This window comes from Acomys russatus, chromosome 3 (genome assembly GCF_903995435.1).
Source record: "Acomys russatus chromosome 3, mAcoRus1.1, whole genome shotgun sequence".
Classification (NCBI taxonomy): Eukaryota; Metazoa; Chordata; class Mammalia; order Rodentia; family Muridae; genus Acomys; species Acomys russatus.
In genome coordinates, this window is record NC_067139.1 from 77,455,379 (window position 1) to 77,475,852 (window position 20,474).

Here is a 20,474-nt window from a genome sequence, read left to right on the forward strand (position 1 = left end):
TATCTACAGAGAGAGTGCAGGACAGCCAGGGCTACTGAAGCCATGTCTCGAAAAACAAAAAAAAGTCAAGAATAAAATGTCACTGGTCATTTCAAACACAATCAAAGCAGAGTAGTGGAGTCTGAGGGTCCCGGAATACAGAGAGCACTGCGCTCTGTCCATCCGTGTCTCCAGCACAGTGGCCACATCTCCTTGACTGTCCAGTGCCCTCTGCTAATGGGTCAAGTATGGGGAATCTGAATGGAAGCAAACCCATACTCTTGGCAGTTCACTTTAACGATGCCACGAGAAGAAAAGCTGAAGGCTCACCCCAAGTTGATTACTTTTATTTGACACATCTATAAATAATTATTAAATACAATTCATGGTGAGAAACAAAGTTCACATGTGTACCAACTGAAACTGGAATGCACGATTGAGACAGAAAACACCCGAGAGCAGCAAGGACTGCAAACCCAGTCTCCCTGCACGGTAGTTCAGCTCCGGATGAGCGTGAGGAACTCCTCCCGAGTCTTTGGGTCTTCCCGGAACACGCCCAGCATGGTGCTGGTGACAGTCTTGCTGTTCATTTTCTGCACACCTCGCATTACCATGCACATGTGTCTATAAAGCAGGACAAACAGAGCTGGTTTAAAGGCACAGACAGGGCTGCCTTGTTTTCAGTTAAGTAAAAAGCGGGGGTGGGGGGGTGAACTAATCCAAGTTCAGTTATCATGTGTGTCAAAGCATCCCTTCTTAGGAAAACACTAAGCTTTCTCTTAGATCATTTTATGTCATCCAATTTTTGTTTCTATTTGTGGTTGAGTTCTTGATACATCCAATCAGAAAGTAAAGGCAGAATTTTCTTCCTAGATAAAGAAGCAAGTAAGTTTTGTTTTGTTTTCCCCCTTATAAATTTGAAGCAAGACAGTTTGCACAGGACAGAGCTCGGGGACTGCCATCGCATGCACAGGAGAACTGCCTGCACAACGGTGCCACTCAAAGTCTGGACACAGAAAGGCAAGCACCACACGGGACAGAACAGCACCTCCCAGGGGCTGAAAGCATTGAGCAGGGCAGGTGGGTTTGAAGTTACAGCTAAGTCCAGTGAAAAACCCTGGCATGCTGTCAGAGAGTGGGGTGAACAGAGATGACAACACTGTTTGCATAATTTCTAAAGGCAGAAAGGAAACATTGACAGGGTTTCTCTGTGTAACCCTGGCTGTCCTGGAGCTCACTCTGTAGACCAGGCTGGCCTCAAACTCAGAGATCCACCTGCCTCTGCCTCCCAGAGTACTGGGGTTGCAGGCGTGCGCCACTGCACCCAGCACATTTGCGCTTTTTTACTCTTAGGGAAACGAGGAATATCTGAGAAATAGGGCACACTGAACCCCTATTTACACACTGCAGTCTACACAGCTGTCAAGACACTATGTTATACCTCATCAGCAGTGATTATTTTGTGTTTACTAAAACCTCAGTTAACAGTTAAATTGAAAAATAGAAAATACTTCGTTCTTTAAAAAAACAAAACAAGAAAGCCTTCACTTACCAGGAAACTGGGACAGAGGGGAGGGCATCCTATTGGGACTCTAAATGAGAGACGCATGGGAGAATAGCAAAATAAAAGGATACAGAGGGTCCTAGAAACCTACAAGTAGAACAATATGATAGGCAGATTTGGGCCCAGGGGTCCCGCTCAAACTAAGGCACCAGCCAAGGACAGTACAGGAGGTAAACTTTAAACCCCTTCCCAGATCTAGCCAATGGTCAGAATATTCTCCACAGTTGAGTGGAGAGTGTGATATGACTTTCTCATGTACTCTGGTGCCTCACATTTGACCATGTCCCCTGGAGGAGGAGACCTGGTGGCACTCAGAGGAAGAACAGCAAGTAGCCAAGAAGAGACTTGATACCCTATGAGAATATACAGGGGGAGGTAATCCCCCTCAGGAACAGTCATAGGGGAGGGGAATAATGGGAAAATGGGGGGGAGGGAGGAATGGGAGGATACAAGGGATGGGATAAACATTGAGATGTAACAAGAATAAATTAATAAAAAAAAGAAAAAGAAAAAAAACAAACAAACAAAACAAAAAACAAACAAACAGTGCCTTCAGTTTGTACTGTGTAGCAACTCCTACTTTTTTCTTTTTGGCAAACATACCCTCACAAAAAAGCTAAGGAAACAGACAAGACACAACACACTACTGACTGCACACGGTACAGTTGACTCAGTGGTTAGGAAACAGACGTGAATCTGGTCCCCAGGACCCACTTCAAGAGGCTCACAACTACCTGTTACCTACCTCTACCCTCCACCAGCATCACCAGTGCACACGTGCACAAACGCACAACACGGGACTCATGTAAGGTGAAAAACAAGACAAAAATCTTTTCTACGCCCTAGCTCCTCAGTCAGCTTGTGGGGAGCAGGGCATGTCACCAGCATTGGCAGGCTTGGTCCTAGAGGAGCTAAGAGGCTCTAAGGTGCAAGCCAGTGTGGCTGTGGAAGTCAAGTTTGGACTTACGTTGCCTCGATCACCACCCCAACGCCAGCAGGCTGCAAGGCTTCCGTGATGGCCACCGCAATTTGTTTGGTGAGGCGCTCTTGGACTGTGGATGTGACAAAGAGGTGGGTTTTAAAGCTTAGAAATAGGCAGCTGGGAGCTTTCTTTCTTTCTTTCTTTCTTTTCTTTCTTTCTTTCTTTCTTTCTTCCTTCCTTTCTCTTTTTTTGCCTCTAGAACAGCTGTGGTCTTATGAAGCCGACTTCACAAGCACTACAGGCCCTGAAGAAACCTTGGCCTCCAGCACCTCTGCAGGGAAGGGACCAGAACATCAAGATGCTCACCAGCATCCACGTGATACAAACTGGAGTGATAAATTAACTTGCAGCAGGGTCACTAGCATGGAAGCTAACTGCTGAACTGTGGAAAACCAACGCTGGAACCTACATCATTCACTTTCTTGTTTGTTTGTTTGTTTGTTTGTTTTGTTTTCTGAGGCAAGGTTTCTCTGTGTGGCCCTGGCTGTCCTAGAACTCACTCCATAGTAGACCAAGCTAGCCCTGAACTCAAAGATCCACCTACCTCTGCCTCCCAAGTGCTGGGATTAATGGAATACGTGGCCACTGCCTGGCTAATAACTGTTATGCTGACAAAACTTGTCTTTGAACACACACAAAGGTGTTCTCAGAATTCTGCCAATGTTGGAAAAATCCCAAATGTCAACCAGAACAGAGACTGGCTGACAGATTAACTCACACGCTGGAATTCGAAATAGCCACAGAAGTGAGGCAGATGGTCAGGGGTGTGAGGTGTGTGTGTGTGGAGGAACGTGAGGCCAATATATGAGCCACTTTTAAGTGTGAAAGATCTGATTTGAAAATGTTGACACACACACAGACACCGGCTTAAAACAGACGTGTCTCATATCTCCCTCAGAGGCTTCCATTTCTGCATCATATTTATTACATTTGTAACAGGATAAAACCATTATTTGTTCTGGGGGGGGGAAGTTTTCTGTAGATAAAGATTGTAAGTGTTTACCTTGTAGTCTTCTACTGTAGATTTCTACAATCCTAGAAGAGACGGAATGTTTTGGTTAGTCGCATGTTTGAAACGGATTCAGCAAAGCTTTCTCATGAGACAAGGACTCTGTGGCAGTGACGGTGGGATGTGGGCACAGAAGATGCACTCAAGCAGAGACCGCCAGTCACACCTCAGCTCAGCTCCCTAAGTCCCCAAAGAGGCACACGGAAGGAGACCTCATAAGGCCCCAAGTGTAGCATTCACTTAGGGAGAACATAATTATGGGGAGTAACAAATCTTGACGCTCCCCAGGCATCAACTTCAGGTTAACTCTCGGGTACTCTAATTAATCATATTGTTTTATCAGAGCTTAAAGTTCAAGTTAAAAATAAAAAGGCTATTTGTTAATTAATAGTAGGTCAGCTACTGAACCAGCTAAATCTATTAGAATAATCAGATTAGAGGAGATTAGAGTTCTCAGGGTTTTCCTTAGGAAAGGTTTGTGTAAGTATTTCACAGGATTGACACTCTCCCAAACAGGCGGCTCCTGGCTTTACAGTGAGACCTGCCAGCTCATGTGGACAGCCCACGTGAGGGTGGCAACTGGCGACACACAACTTTTCTTTAAAGCATTACTGCTTGTTCTTGGTTTAGACTCCGTTTAAGTGTCACTTCTATGAGACATTTTATGACACACACACCTGCACACCTCTCTGGCAAATCCCTCCTGTTTAGCTAACGTTTGCACTCATGGCCCGATCTGGGGGTCCCTCATGGCAGGACGATTCCTTGGGCCCAGTAGTTACAAAGTGTAGAAGAGATATGATGTTGTTTTGATTGATTAAGAAGAGTCGTTTGTTTGTTTGTTTGTTTTGGTTTTTCACGACAGGGCTTCCCTGTGTAGCCCTGGCTGTCCTGGACTCACTTTGTAGACCAGGCTGGCCTCGAACTCACAATGATCCGCCTGCCTCTGCCTCCTGAGTGCTGGGATTAAAGGTGTGCACCACCATGCCCAGCTCACCAAAGAATGGTTTCTTAAGACCCCAGATAAGAACTATTGAGCTAAATTTTTGTGTTTATTACTTTTGGCAGGTTTTTACGTGACTAGTTTGTTAAGTGTGTAGGAGACATCATTTATCTATAGTTTAAAACTCCATCTTATTTTTTTTTTCCTTAAGTAGAATTGGGAATGTAATCTTAGACAAATGGTGGTAACACTGGATGTCGTGTTTCTTTCATCCCCACTTTAATAGGAATGTCTCTCATACATGTTGCCTTCCTGTAGTGCGCGCTTGCCTAGCACACATAAGGCCTTGGGTTCCGTCCCCAGCCCTGGGAAGCAGGGGCTGGACCATTCATGCAGATGTTTATTGGGTATCTATGTGGTTGTGTGTCAAACATCTTCCCTGTGCTCAGAAAGCATTTGTTTGTTTGTGTGTGTGTTTGTTTTTCAGGTAAGGAACAATGTATACTGTTTGATTTTTGTCAACTTGACATAAACCTGGGTATATCTGGGAAGAGGAAAACATAATCAAGGAAATGTCGCCATAAGATTGGCCTGTAGGCAAGTCCACGGAGCATTTTCTTGGCTAATGGTTGTTGTCGTTGGGCACAGGGTCATCTTTAGGCAGGTGACCCCGAAGAGTAATAAGATGCACACTGAGCAGGTCATTAAGGCATTACAGTGTTGTGTAACTATGGCTGCCCTAGAACTCACCATGTCGACCAGGCTGGCCTTGGACTCACAGAGATCATCCAGCCTGAGTGCTGGGATTAAAGGCGTGCAAGTGCAACACTACGAATTTATCAATACATCAAAAATGACTGATTATATTGGTTAGTCAGTGAGGACGGGATATTCACAAAACTGACCACCTCGGACCCCTCCCACCTAAGCAGTGACCTGAATTCCTTTATGGCCACTTTCAGTACACTGCATTCTCATCTCGCCTCTGAAAACTGACTGCTAATGGTCACACGGCGGCTGACCCCTGCAACTCCAGCCCTCAAGAGGTTGATGTAAGAGGACCGCCATGATTTCCAAGCTAGCCGGAACTACAGAGTAAGTCCCTGCGTCAAAAGAAAAAAAAGGTGGGCTGCAGAGATGGCTCAGAGGTTAAGAGCACTGTCTGCTCTCCCAGAGGTCCTGAGTTCAATTCCCAGCAACCACATGGTGGCTCACAGCCATCTATAATGAGATCTGGCGCCCTCTCCTGGCGGGCAGGCACTCATGCAGGCAGAGCACTGTTTACATAATAAGTAAATCTTTAAAAAAATATATTTGAAGCTCTTAAGGGTCTCTTTTTGTTACATACTGTCAGGAGCCATAGGGCCTTGCCTGACCTGCCCCAGTGGCTGAGAGGCCCTGTTGGCTGAAAGCCACAGCTGTCTGCATACTTGAGATAATTATTCTGCCTGGCTACCACAAAGATCCAGCCTGACCTTGAGAAAGAGAACATTCGGTGTATCGAGACTTCTGTATAGTCGCCCCACTCCACACCTGCTGTCCTTGGGCCTGGCCCAGAAGATTTTGTAACTTTCCACTGCATTCCTTCTCACCCCCGCCCTTTCAGAAGCTTATTATAAATTTGGATACCCCCTTATAATAAACAGCCCTCAATAAGCAAGTTTTTCCTGGGCCCATGTCTCTGTTCTCGTCCATTCTTTATTCACAGGTCGTAACCCTCCTCGCCACTCCATGAATAACTGAACCCGCGGGTCGGAAACAACATACACTTCCATTCCTAAATATTACCATGGGCCCCTCAGTCAGTTAAACCTCCGGCAGTCTCTGGTTCACTTCTGTTCTCTGGGAGTTTGCTCAATTACTCCAAAGAACTTGAACTTTGCCTTAAAAGATATGGGTAGTCACAAAAAGGGACAGCATGATTAAATCTGCACTTGAGAAAGAACATTCCAGCAGCACTCGGGATTCAAGGATCCTCAGAGGAGGCACAAAAGAGTCGGGACCTTAATGCACAATCCAGGAGGAGGACGATGGAGGCTCAGCAGAGGACATAGCACGTGCCAACCGGAAGAGGAAAAGTGTAGGAGGCAGAGGGCATCCAGGACAGGGACGCTGGGCATGGTGGCACATGCCTTTAATCCCAGCACTCGGGAGGCAGAGGCAAGCGGATCGTTGTGAGTTCAAGGCCAACCTGGTCTACAAAGTGAGTCCAGGACAGCCAAGGATACACAGAGAAATCCTGCCTCAAAAAACAAAACAAAACAACAACAACAAAGAACTCCAATAAAATAGAGTGAAAACATATACACTGGAGGCGGGCTGCTATTTCTCTCTGACCATTGCAGTAGTGGGCCTAGAGAGCCCTTCCACACCAGGTAATCCCAGGATAGCCAAGTCTATCCTCAAGAACTACAATTCCAAATTCAAGGTTTAATTATATTCATTCCACTGTTCTAAGAAAACATTCAGCTTCTTAGCAACAGAGAGAATTTCCATTATTTGATGTGACTCCCACTAGAAACAAATCACCTCACTGGCGGTGTCTTCCTCTGACTAGAGGCTTTCCTGCTTGATATTTGACTTTCCTGGGATGGAAAGGTCATGCATTTAAAGGTGAGCCGACAACAGGCTTCACACACAGGATTAAAACGAACAGTAAGGTTCTGCTAAGACGCAGCTTCCCTCTTACTCTTCATTCTGCGAGCACCCTTGCTTCTCAAGAGAAACAGGCAGCCAGATAAAAACCTCAGTTGGCTTTTTTGTTTAACAAACTGTTTCATCACAACTTTTACAAAACATGAAAGGTAACACACACTCCAGGCCTTGGTTTGGTGCTCTTACATTTTAATCCTATTAGCAATGGCAAATCCTCATGCTAACTAACGAGTGGCTTCTTTGTGTGGTTTCACACAAGAAAGGACCCACTCAAGACTGCCCTCCTGTGCCTCTGAGTCACCCCACGGGGTCACTCTGAAACCCCTTTCTCATACTGTCATGGTCAGTCATGCCCAGCAGAGGGTGGACTTCGAGGTCTTCAGGGCTCTGCGCTATGGCTCAGTGGTAGAGCCGCTAACTTGCCTAGACTGTATGAAGACCTGGGCTTGAGTCTCAGCACCAATGAGAGGGAAGTAAGAAGACCACACCTGAGCTTACACTGCTCTGTGAAACTTCTTTCACCAACTCCCATCTTCCCTATATAGATAGTCCGTCATAGTCTCCACAGTGCCACAATTCCCATGATACAGGCACAGCTAGCCTTCTTGATGAAAGAGAACATGAGAAAACTGGGCCTACAATAAGCAGGTTGACGATGCTAGTATTCACAGTCGGTATAAATTGGTTTTTACTATTAGTGGGAGTGAGTAGCTGGGGGAAGGCTGCCTTTACTTTTCTGTTGCTGTGATAAAACACCATGACCATGACAACTTATAAAGGAAGATTGTGTCCGGGCTTTTGGGCCCTTCAGTCATGGTGGACAGGCACGGCAGCAGGCAGGCCGGAAGCTGGAAGTTCACATCTTGAGCCACAGCATGAAGCAGAAAAGAGCAAACCGGAAGTAGGCAGGGCTGTGAGCTCAAGGCCCACCCCCAATGACATACTTCCTCCAGCAAGGCCACGCCTCCTAGGTCCCCCAGACAGTGTTACCAACTGGGGACCAAGTGTCCAAACACGTAAGCCTATGAGAAACATTCTCACTCAAACCACCTCAGAGTATACAGATTCCAGGAAAGAAAGGGAAAAGGTGAGGGACTTCAGGACTGTGGTATATCTCACTCTAGCCCACCAAAGCCACACAACAGCTGGTTGGTCCGACTCATTTGTTCCCATGTGACTGAGGTCAAGTGATGTTTGTAGGTAGGTTTAAATGCAATCACTATTCATTGCCTACTCCGTCATTTGGACACACACATACACACACACATACACACACCTCCCAGTATTTCCCCTGATAACCCAGGATTCACTAACTCCATAAAAACAAACTAAAACACAAAAGACCACTTAGGGGCAATAGAACACTGAAGGCTGGAGCCTAACAGAGATACAGGAGCAGAAACCCTCACACTAACTTCCAGGGAGACACAAACTGCCATGCATGCACAACACATCACCTCCTCTTCCCCCCAGTGGCTCGGCTCCCATTACTGTGTGAGCTCCAGGAGTCCTAGTTAAGATACCAGAACACTCTAAAAGCTCGGAAGTAAAAAACAATAGAGCGGGGTATGGTGGCACAAGCCTTTAATCCCAGCACTTGGGAAGCAGAAGCAGGCGGATCTCTGTGAGTTCAAGACCAGCGTGGTCTACAGAGTGAGTCCAGGACAGCCAAGGCTAATACAGAGAAACCCTGTCTCGAAAAAACAAAACAACAAAACAACAACAACAACAACAACAACAAAAAAAAAAAAAAAAAAAAAAAAAAAAAAACCAGAAAACAACAGAAAGGCCAGAACACTAACTTATACAAACTCCAGAAGAAAGCTACAAAGACCAGGGCTGTTGAAAACAAGAAGGGGCTGGCGAGCTGGCTCAGCAGTTAAGAGCATAGTCTGCTTCTCCAGAGGTCCTGAGTTCAGTTCCCAGCAACCACATGGTGGCTCACAGCCATCTGTAATGTGATCTGATGCCCTCTTCTGCCATGCAGAGGTACATGAGAATAGAGCACTCAAATACATAAAACAAATAAATAAATCTTTAAAAAGAAAGAAAACAAGAAGGATCCACACTGGAGAAACTCCAATCAAGAACATATGAAGGCTGCAGCACCCCAAGCCCTTTCTAGCACCCATGAGAACATACAATGGCGAGAGCTCACTAAGAACAAGTATATAGTCTCTAGCTGTTTCTGTCCAGTTCGTGGGCATGAAAGAACACACCCTGTCAAAAAGAACCTTGGCTAGTGAGATAAGCAAAAGTGCGTTCGCTGGGAATCAGCACAGGCTTCGGAGGCACGTGACGTGTCTTCATAGGACGAGGCACTACCGTGCGAAGGAAATCTGTTTTTTGCCTACCTGACCTATATCAACACAAAGCATTTCCTACTGCTCTCCATATATGCGGGTGTTCCCTGCCCCCCAAAATAGAAAGACGGTGCAGTTAGACTCACCCACAGTTTCCTCCCCCACCCTCATTGTTAACCAGCCTCCCTTTAAGACACAGGACAAGGGGGTGCTGGGGGCTGGGGGGTGACCTTGGATCTCATGTCAGTGAGAGGTATCGGGAGGGAGAACCAGGCGGTAGAGAAGACAGAGACATATTGTTTCCAATCTCGACGTTAGGCCTGCCTACCCAAGTACAGATGTTTAGGTTATAACTTCTAAGCTAGATCCATACCCGTGGAAGTAAAACATTTTTACAATTTACTTATTTTTATTTTATGTGCATTGGGTTTTTATCTACGTGTGTTTAAGTGTGTATGTGTGTGTGTGAGAGAGAGAGAGAGAGAGAGAGAGAGAGAGAGAGAGAGAGAGAGAGAGAGAGAGAGAGCGCTCCTGCCATGTGGGTCCTCTGGAAGAACAGTTGGTGCTCTTAAGTGCTGAGCCATTTCTCCAGACCAGAAGTTAGAAATCTTGAGACAGGAATCTCAGCAGAGAGAACAGTTCTATAAACCTCATACCTACCTGGCAAGCTTGCTGAGACCAAGGACTTGCTTGTTAGGAAGATAACCGATATGGACCTTCAGGGAAGAGAGAGACTGTCAGATAAATAAAGACACAGATAGCACTTTGCAACAGCACAAATGGATAGAGGAAGACCATAGCGTACATACGTGTAAATTCATCACAGTGACAGTAGATCTTCAGGACCTATGAAGCAGCCAGGCAGTGGTGACCCGGGTTCAGTTCCCAGCACTCACGTGGCAGCTCACAACTGTCTGTAATTCCAGTTCCAATGGCTCTGACACCCTCACACCAATGCACATAAAATAAAATTAAATAAATTATTTTAAAAAAGAAAAGGGAAGGGGCTACAACTCGTATGTAAAGTAAATTAATTAATTTAGAAAATTCCTGAAACAAGTGGAAGAGCTTAGACTTGTGTTATTAATGCTACTTAGGATGTTCTATAATTTTGTGGTGGTTTATGAATAAGAAGCTATTTTAGAGATGCATATTAATTGTTAGTGTGACTTGTATATATTTCAGGAATGCTGGTTAGTAATCAGTGCTATGCATAATGCATGCCACATCCTTTAATATGTTGAAAGACTAATGGCTATCTTACCAAAGTGGTTCTTCTTCTTTTTTTAATCTTTATCTCTTACATATAATAGATGTTATAGAAGAAATAAAGTCTGGGATTTGCCTTAATGTAGCACCATAAGTGACTCCCTATAATCTGATCGCTCCTATATTGATAACTGCTGGTGCTGGCTGATGGGAACATGGAACTCCATAATGCTGGTCTCCTTGCTCTTGTATACGCTCAGTTTTTTCCTTTATAAAGTGTTCAGAGATGATAGATAAGACAGACAGACAGAGGACAGTGCCAAGTGCTGTTGTAATATTAAATATTTTTTGAAGGTAACTTTTTTGTTTTGTTTTGTTTTTGAGACAGGGTTTCTCTGTGTCACCCTGGCTGTCCTTAAACTCGCAGAGATCTGCCTGCCTCTCTCTGCCTCCCTGGGTGCTGGGATTACAGGCATGCGTCACCATGCCCAGCTACAATATTAAATATTGGTTAACTCCCACATGCTCCTGGGAGAGTAAATTGGTACCACTACTTTCCAGAACCCAAAGTCAGCAGGGAGTCAGGTAAATATGGGCATACCTTATGACCCTGCAATCCCACTCTTAGATACAGCCCCAACAGAAATGGATGCCTGTGCATGCCAAGAAGCTGGTGGCCATAGTGGGTTTGTGAAGGTGGGGGTCGTTTGCTTGTTGTTTGTTTGTTGGTTGGTTGGTTGGTTGGTTAGTTGTCTTTTCAAAACAGGTTTTCTCTGTATAATAGCCTTGGCTGTCCTGGAATTCAGCACATAGGCCAGGCCAAGATTAAAGGTGTGCACCGCTATGCCCAGCTCAACCATAATGGTTTTTTTTTTAATATTTATTGAATATTATGTATACAGTGTTTTGCCTGCATGTATACCTGCAGGCCAGAAGAGGACATCAGATCACATTACAGATGGTTGTGAGCCACCATGTGGTTGCTGGGAATTGAACTCAGGACCTCTGGAAGAGCAGTCAGTGCTCTTAACTTCTGAGCCACCTCTCCAGCCCCCATAATGTTTTTAGTAGCAAGAAAAGAAAATAATGCAAACATCTGAGATTGTAGTTTATACAATTCAAAAGTGTGTATCAATGAAAGCACACATATGGATTATTTCTATGCTTTAAACCGATAAGAAAAATAAAATCTTAACAAAAAAAGTGAAGCAAATTTAGCACTTATTGAATTTAGATAAGGTGTAGATTATTGATCCCCTACAGTTGATTTTCTGTTGGAAAGCTTTCTGACTTCCTGACAGAAAGTCAAAATAGAATTAACCGGTGAGAGTGGGCATAAGGACACCTATGTGTTGCAGACACACGTGCTCTCAAAGGTGTACGGAATGACAACTGCACGGCCTATTATTTAGTTTGCACTGGGTCCTCTTTTCCTAACATACATAAAAAGGGGCGGAATCCAATTAAATCCACTGATACCGTAACCTCTGGCTGCAGAGACTCTGCAGTCACCCTGCTCATGTCACCATGTCAAGCTCCGCATATGTGGACCTTGGCTCAAGCAGTTCACTCAAAACACAGGGCAGAGCGGCAGGAGCCACCGCGAAGGGACGCGATTTCAGCCTGGCTGTAGCGACCTATAAACAGGGTACCAAAGATGAAAGGCCCATCCTGGTCCATCTCTGGAGATTGTTCTATTTGTCTCCTACGTAGCACAGGCTGCCCCAAACTCCATTTCATGAGTGCTCGTATTAGAAGCCGCCACACCCGGCTGGTTTCCTTTTCCCATTTCCTCTTTTTGTTGTTGTTTTTTGAGACAGGGTCTCTCTGTGTAGCCCTGGGTGTCCTGGAGCTCACTCTATAGACCAGGTTGGCCTCAAACTCAAAGACCTTCCTGCCTCTGTCTCCCAAGTGCTGGGATTAAAAGCATGCACCACCACTGCCCAGCATAAATGTCCAACTATTAGGTTTAGCCAAAATTGGTAGAGTCAAAAATCACCTGTGTAAGCTGTACATATTGACAATATTGAGAATCGGTTGATAACCTGGGCTAATACGAGCTCACAGAGACTGAGCCGACAACCAAGGAGCCTGCATGGAACTGAGCTAGACCCACTGTGTGGCTTGGTCTCGTGTGGAACTCTGGATGGATGGATGGATGGACGGATGGATAGATAGATAGATAGACCAGACAGATAGAATGAATGAATCAGTCCACAGTTTGACATACGGTTATACTATAATTATCCTATTTGAGGTTTTCATTACACTTTCTTTTTTAAAAAAAATAATTTATTTACTTTTATTGTATGTGCATTGGTGTTTTGCCTGCATGTATGTCTGTGTGAGGGTGTCAGATCTTGGAGTCACAGATAGTTGTGAGCTGCCATGTGGGTGCTGGGAATCGAACCCGGGTCCTTCAGAAGAGCAGACAGTGCTCTTAACCGCTGAGCCATCTCTCCAGTCCCCACTTTCTTAAACTATTAGGCAACAAGGAGAACCTTACCCGTCCCACAAACGGAACCAGGTGATGTTCACACATGGAAAACATGTCTATGTCCTTCACAATCACCATCTCGTCATGGTCCTCATCAAATATGGCGTCATTCAGAACATCTGAAATCAGGGAAACACAAAGACAGAAAAGCCACTTGGGTTAAACACAAAAAGATGGTAAGTGGCTTTTTTTTTTTTTAAGCCCTTACCAAAACATTAAGAAAATAGAAATAAAAGTCAGTTAACTTTCCCTAAGTGAGCGGCCTTTTTCTTTAATTGATATGAACATCCCTTGGGACAATGTTTCATGAGAAATGCAGACGTCAAAATGGCTAACCAGAGGATGCCCAAGGGAGCACTGAGCTCACTTAACAGTTGGTGACACCAAGAGCTTCCTGTCCTGGTTGCAGAAAGATAAAGGGATAGAAGCCACTGCCATCGCTATGATATAGCCATGACGTTGGCAAACTGGTGGGTGCCCTAATATTGTACATAAGTGTCATGTGTCACTGACATAAACAGTGTTTTCTCACTTTTATAAAACAAACCATGCACAGGAAAATTCTGACCTCACAGCTCGGCAGACCAGATTACAACCAGGACGCTAATACGTGTGTGACTTCAAGGATTCCAGGAATACCCATTCCACACAGTAAATAAGACAAGTGTGGCCAGATGAGGCTGGCTTTGCAGCCAGCCCACAGCTATTTCCTCCTCAGAAAGGCAGGCCTTGAGTCACGGCGATGTGCAAATGCCCGCCCCCACTGCCTGACCTTCAGGAGCTCTGCCTCGAGCCATGCGTCATGCTAAGCCTCTACACCCATCAGGCCACGTGGATTATCTGGTAGGAGAGTCACTAGTGTGGCCAGCAAGAACGGACGTGTATAGGGTTTAAACACTCAGGCCAACAGGGATAAGATCGGGGCAGGGACAAGCCCTGCCACTCTCTGAGCAAACAACCCTTTTCTGGCACCAGTCTCCTACGATGAGTATCCTGCCCTAACCTTTGGTTGTATCTCTGAAAGCAGTTTAAATATAGCTCCTTGGCGTTCCCAGAAGCACCTTGAATCTCTAAGAATTAATATCATAAGGCCATGTACTGCTCATTAAAATCCTTAGTCACGTGAGAAATAAGGGTAAAAACCAAGCATCGTTTCTAAGCAAACTGAAGGGAATCATGGGGTATTAGACATTCATCTTCTCTGGCAAAGGACATCTTCAGAGTTCTCACAACTACACAGCACACACAGGAGAGCCAGCCTCGAGCCCAGCTAAGGAGGAACATGGTTCTTTCACCAGCTGGCTGTTGGACCTTAGGCAAGGCACACAGTGGGGGAAACAGCATCTCTACAGAAAAGAGATTGGCAGATCAGGGGAGATTCAGCCACTTCTATGACAATGGAGACCACCTGGGTGGTATTCCCAAAATGTGTAGTCTAATCTCCAGAAAATCTGAGGACTGTGCTACACTGTAAGATCACTTTCTGCCAGGCATGGTGGCAGAGGCAGGTGGATCTCTGAGTTCAAGACCAACCTAATCTATAGAGCAAGTTCTAGGACAGTCAAGGCTACACAGAGATGCCCTGTCTCAAAAAACAAAAAACACTTCAGTAGAGTTTTTTGGGGGTTTTGTTTGTTTTTATTTTTGTTTGTTGTTTTGGTTTGTTTGTTTGTTTTGCTAGAGATAACGTCTCCCTAGGTTATCTAGGCTAGTCTTGAACTCCTAATCCTCATAGCTCAGCTTCCCAAGTAAATGGAGTGGTTAGAGTGTGCTATCAGGCGTGGCTCAACAGCTATTCGTTTGAAAAATCATTAAGGTCATAAAAAAAAAAAAAAAAACATGAAAAAAAGGCTGGAGAGATGGCTCAGAGTTTAAGAATACTGAATGTGCCTCCAGAAGTCTTAAGTTCAATTCCCAGTACCACATGGTGGCTCACAACTATCTATACTGTGATCTGATGCCCTCTTCTGGACTGTGGGTGTATGTACAGCCAGAGCACTGTATACATAATAATGAATAAATCTTAAAAAAAAAAAAAACATGAAAAGGTTGTGAAATTGTGAGAGTAGAGGAGATTAGTGAAATATAATAGATAAGTGCAATTAAAACTAAAATCAAGCCGGACATAGTGGTGCATGCCTTTAATCCCAGCACTCGGGAGGCACAGGCAGGTGGGTTGCTATGAGTTAGTTCTACAGGCCAGCCTGGTCTACAAAGCAAATCTAGGACAGCCAAGGCTACACAGGGAAACCCTGTCTTCAAAAACCAAAAAAAAAAAAAAGAAAAAAAAAAGAAAAGAAAAGAAAAGAAAAAAGAAACCCTAAAATCAGAATCTGAGTAAAGTATGTGGTTTGCAGCATTGTGCAAATATTGACTTAAGTATTACCAACTGTACGATACGCATGAGACACTTTATTTTTTGGTAGAAGTTGATGAGATGGTATATGAAAACCATCTTTGTAATTTTGTCATAGGTTTAGAATTACTTCAAAACATAAAAATAATATCCAACAACTGCAATGTATAAACAACGGAGTAGGACTCTGAAAAACCGTAAAAGATACATTGAGTCCCCGAGCGACGCAAAGTCATGTGGAAACATGAAAGGCCCCTCTGCACGCTACACAGCAACATTCAGCCCACGACAGGCCACAAAAGCAGTGTCATACGTCATACGCAGTGGTGGTCTGAGAAAGCTGTACCTCCTGGCACAACAGTCCTCTCTGTTCAGTTATGTGCAGTCTGAAGAGACTGCCTAGTGCCACACGACTGCCATAGGTGTGAAATTCTAGGAAAGGTGAAATTACAGTAGAGGAAAATAGGAGGTTCATGGGGGACAGAGAAATGGGGAAGAATTTGATTGCAAAATATCAGGAAGAAACTTTTGTGGGGGTGACAGAAAAGGCCCATATTATCATCACCCTGATGGCTAGATGACGCATGTCTGTCTGTCTGTCTGTCTGTCTGTCTGTCTGTCTATCTCAACTCACATTGTAGAGTTAGGAGATGTTAGTTGTACCTTAATAAAGTTAAACTATTTTTTCATTGTAATACATTATGTGGCCTCATGTGAAACGTGAACATTTATACTCAAAAAAAAAAAAAAAATTGGAAGGCTAAATTTAAAAGCTAATAAAATAATTACTTATGAAAGGATTACAGGCAGGCAGTGGCTCACGCCTTTCATCCCAGCACTCAGGAGGCAGAGGCAGGAGGATCTCTGTGAGCTTGAGGCCAGCCTAGTTTATAGAATGTGTTCCAGGTCAGCCAGAGCTACACAGAGAAACCTTGTCTTAAAAACAACCAAACAGGCCAGGCAGTGGTGGTGCATGCCTTTAATCCCAGCACTCGGGAGGCAGAGGCAGGAGGATCTCTATGAGTTCTTTGAGGCCAGCCTGGTCTACAGAGTGAGCTCCAGGACAGCCAATGCTACACGGAGAAACTCTATCTCTAAAAACAAAAAACAAACAAAAGGATTATGAATTTCAAAAGAGAGACAGCTGGAAATGAACTGTTTTTAAATATGATTTGTCATAGTTTTAGATAGGTTTTTTTTTGCACCTTTAATTTTTTTTTCATTTCCTCATTTATTGATCAGATTGTTTTGGTGTTTTGTTTTTGTTTTTAGATAGTTTTTTTCTTTAAATTAATTAAAAGTATGGGGACTGGGTATGTACACATGTGAATGCAGATGCCTGTGGCATCCCCACGGCAACCAAATATCCTGGAGCTGGGGCGCAATTGAACCCAGGTCCTCTGAAGAGCAGCAAATGCTCTTGACCACTGAGCCATCTCTCCAGCCCATGTCACGGAGTTTGGACTTCGAGTTGATATAAATGTTTATATACTCAAAATCAAACCAAGAAGAAACTGAATTGTCCTCACAAGGTTTAATGCTTGGTATGGAACGGAAGACACCAGCCATGTTGCCTAAACCGCATTTCATAAAAATGAACCCAGACTACAAACTTGACCCCACCGAGTCATTTTTCTTCTATAATGAAGTTTCCTGGCTATATTTACTTATGCTTTGCTCCCTCGTATCTCAAAGCTGCCATCTGTGGATAATAAGAACAAAGCTCTATCACAGATTGTTTTAATTTCCTGCCTGTTATCAGCAGCAAGAAGGTAACCCTGGAAACGGGGCTCACGGTGCTCTCCTCCCTACTGTCTGTTAGTCACAGCCACAAAGGAAACCAGAGCAGACTCCTGAAGGTTTGTCCACACCACCGCTGCGCTTGTCAGTGTTTAAGCACTGAAGGGCACAGCTGAGCAGCCATCCCTCCGGCTTTCTGCCTGCTAGGACTCCAACCTGAAAACACAACATGGCCCATGACGCAATGCTGCGGTCCCAGACACCTCGGGAACGGCCCCATCCACACCCAGAGAGCTCCTGGTCTGAGGCACCTGCGCTGACACACAGAACCTTCTTATCTCCCGAGCCCGTGCCCATTTAGGACAAACACTGGCCTGTTTCTGCCAGGGGGCAGGACTCTGCCCCCACAGGAAACTTCTACCAGAGAGGGCTTGTTTTTACTGTTTTCACTGTTCTGGGACAGGAACGGTACGCAAACCTGGTGAAAGATGGTGTCAGAACCTGGCCCATCCTAACGGCAGGATGGATATAACCGCATCAGCCTACAGCTTTTACGAGAGAAAGAGAAGAGGGAGGAACAACGTGAATCCAGGGAGAGGGGCAATACAACCCAGGGCACGGGGACTCTGCTCTTGCCCAGAATTAAACCATCTAAAGGTGCCAATGGTTAAGCCTGTCCCTGTTTGAGGGAAAATGTTTGTATCACAGGTCCACACCCTCCCAGGTTACTTGTACTCAGAGCTTGAGGTCACTAACAGGCTACCAGAGTAAAAGCTGCATCTCCGGGCCTTGGCGTGTCCACAGTGCCCTTGTAACCCATGCACCAAGACAAAGCTAAACACAAGGCTCCTTCAGAATTGAGCTCGGATGCCGGGTGTGGTGGTGCACTTGGGAGGCAGAGGCAGGCAGATCGATGTGAGTTCGAGGTCAGCCTGGTCTACAAAGTGAGTGCAGGACAGCCAAGGCTACACAGAGAAACCCTGTCTTGATTTAAAAAAAAAAAAAAAAAAAAAAGAATTGAGCTTGGGAGTGCTCTCACACCTCCTGGTACCAATGCACTCATCTGAAATTTCCTCCCCTCTCCTCCTTCAGGGCACTCAGGCCTGCTTTTGAGGGGTAGCCTTCCACTGGCAGTTCACAAAGCTAAGTCTGTAGCCTACATATCCCAGGCTCTCTCTTTATTCTATCCAAATGCAAAGTCTACTTACCCTCGGCTCAGAATCTGGCCCAGTTGCTTCTGCCGCATAACCAAGTGAGTGCCCTACAGCACGGCTCACGGGCCCACAGATTCTGTGGACCAGAATGAGACAGGACCCAGAGCAGGTGTCTGGCCACTATTCTTCTCCACCTGGGGCTAGAGCCAACTAGGGGCTTTTTACCATGTGTCTAGTGTTTCAGCAAGTGGTCTCTCCACATGGTCAAGATGTCTCCACTGAGAAAAGGCCTCAAGGTTGTTGGGCTTTTTATATGGTGGCTCAAGGCCTCTAAGTGTCTCACTCTCTTAAGACACTTTCCAATTAAGCCAATCCCATGGTTCTCCCTTCACATGAAGTGGGGACTATGTTAAACATCTAGTACTTTTTGCAGGAGGTCAGGTAAGGCAGTATTGCCATCATATGTAAAAAGCAGCCCTGTGTAATATGTATGCGTATGTAAATGTGCGGTTCTGTGCTTCCTAATGCTTCAGTCAGGATCATTTGTATATACGTGTGTATATACTCCTATATGCCCCATCATACTGTAATGGGGCAAAAGTTTATCAGCATGCCATTAAGCATTCAGCTAACTGAGGAACCAGGCCATGTGTAAGGACTCGGGGAGGCAGAGGCAGGCGGATCTCTGTGAGTTCGAGGCCAGCCTGGTCTACAAAGGGAGTTCAGGACAGCCAGGGTTACACAGAGAAACCCTGTTGTGAAACACCAAAAGAAACAAAGTCAAACTTGCACTGATTAATGATGGGCATATGCTTTTGTTTTTTGAAACAGAATCTCGTATAGGCCAGGGCTTGCCTCCCAAATGTTGGGCTGACAAGGGCATGCCACTGTGCCTAGTTATGATGGGGCTTTGCTCTGAGAAACAAATCACTAAGCAGTCTGTTACGGAACACGCTCACACAACCCACTATCCATGGTGTGTGTCTGTGTGTGTGTGTTTGTGTATCTGTGTGTGTGTGTGTGTGTCTATGTACTTACGCATGTAGTCTACTGTTTTTAAAGCCATGACAAACAACAGAAGGTAAAAGCAAGCATAGAGAAAACAGCACAATAGAGTGGCACGGTGCACATGGGCAGAGAGGCTCTGCGGGGAGGACGGACACAGGCTTCCATAGCGTTTCAAAGAAGTAGAAGCACATCCTGGATTAACAAAGCTCATCGTAGCAGGTGCACCGTCCCAGAACATGGCGGTTCACTACTAGTCAAGCGTCAGTGCTGTACAATTAGCTGTGTTGCTCTTAACCTAGTGGCAGCACCGGAACTTGACACATGTCACTTATGGGTTGTCCTGATCAGCAGGGGGAGGGGGGTTCGTGCCAATGGCCAACTGGCTATAGGTGAAACCTCAATGCATTTGTTTTAAAAGAGCAACTGACTCAAAACCTTAGAGTCAGCCTGTCAAGCCCCTTCCAGGTTACCCACCCAGCCACTGCGCGCGGCCCCAAGCTGTCCTCTCTCCCAGCATCCAATGCCTGAGTCTGGGCAGCACCACAAGTCTCCTTTTATCATTACCCACCTCTGCTCCCCTCGCGCTTTTATCATCCTCCCAATTTCATCAGGGACCCTAAGGGGAAGTTGTCCCCCTCAGGCTCCTATAATCCAAACTGCATGTCCTTACTATCACCTCTGTTACTTGAAACAGATGGCTGCCAGATGTGGTGGCACTCACCTTTAGTCCCAGCTCTCAGGAGGCACAGGCAAGTAGGTCTGAGTTTAAGGCCAGGCTGATCTACATTTTTTTTGAGACTCCATCTCAGAAAAGAAAACAAAAACAAACAAAAAACAACGAAAAGAAAAAGAGCTGGGCTTAGCGACACAGGCCTTTGATCTCAGAACCTTAAGAGCCAGAGGTAAGCGAACTCTATGAGTTCTAGGCCAACCTGACCCTTTCTGGAAAAATAAAATAAAAAAACAAACAGGGAGAGGAAAAGAAATGCCATACTAAGTTATTCTATAGTAAATAGATAAAAAGTTGAATAAAGGAATGCTTTAAAACTTTGTATTTTGATGAAAATGCTTTTCT

General features: G+C 45.1%; 1 protein-coding gene across 1 annotated transcript in view; it reads right to left on the reverse strand.

The window, feature by feature from the left end:
• Nucleotides 1–453: 453 nt before the first annotated feature.
• The window catches only part of Gch1 (GTP cyclohydrolase 1), a 33,307-nt gene continuing 13,286 nt past the window's right edge, over nucleotides 454–20,474 (reverse strand). The window contains exons 2-6 of the mRNA XM_051142963.1: nucleotides 13,151–13,260; nucleotides 10,096–10,151; nucleotides 3,529–3,560; nucleotides 2,511–2,595; nucleotides 454–603 (exon numbers count right to left, since the gene is read on the reverse strand). Coding sequence (XP_050998920.1) covers nucleotides 477–603; nucleotides 2,511–2,595; nucleotides 3,529–3,560; nucleotides 10,096–10,151; nucleotides 13,151–13,260 — 410 coding nt within the window. The 3' untranslated portion in view covers nucleotides 454–476. The remainder of the gene's footprint in view (nucleotides 604–2,510; nucleotides 2,596–3,528; nucleotides 3,561–10,095; nucleotides 10,152–13,150; nucleotides 13,261–20,474) is intronic.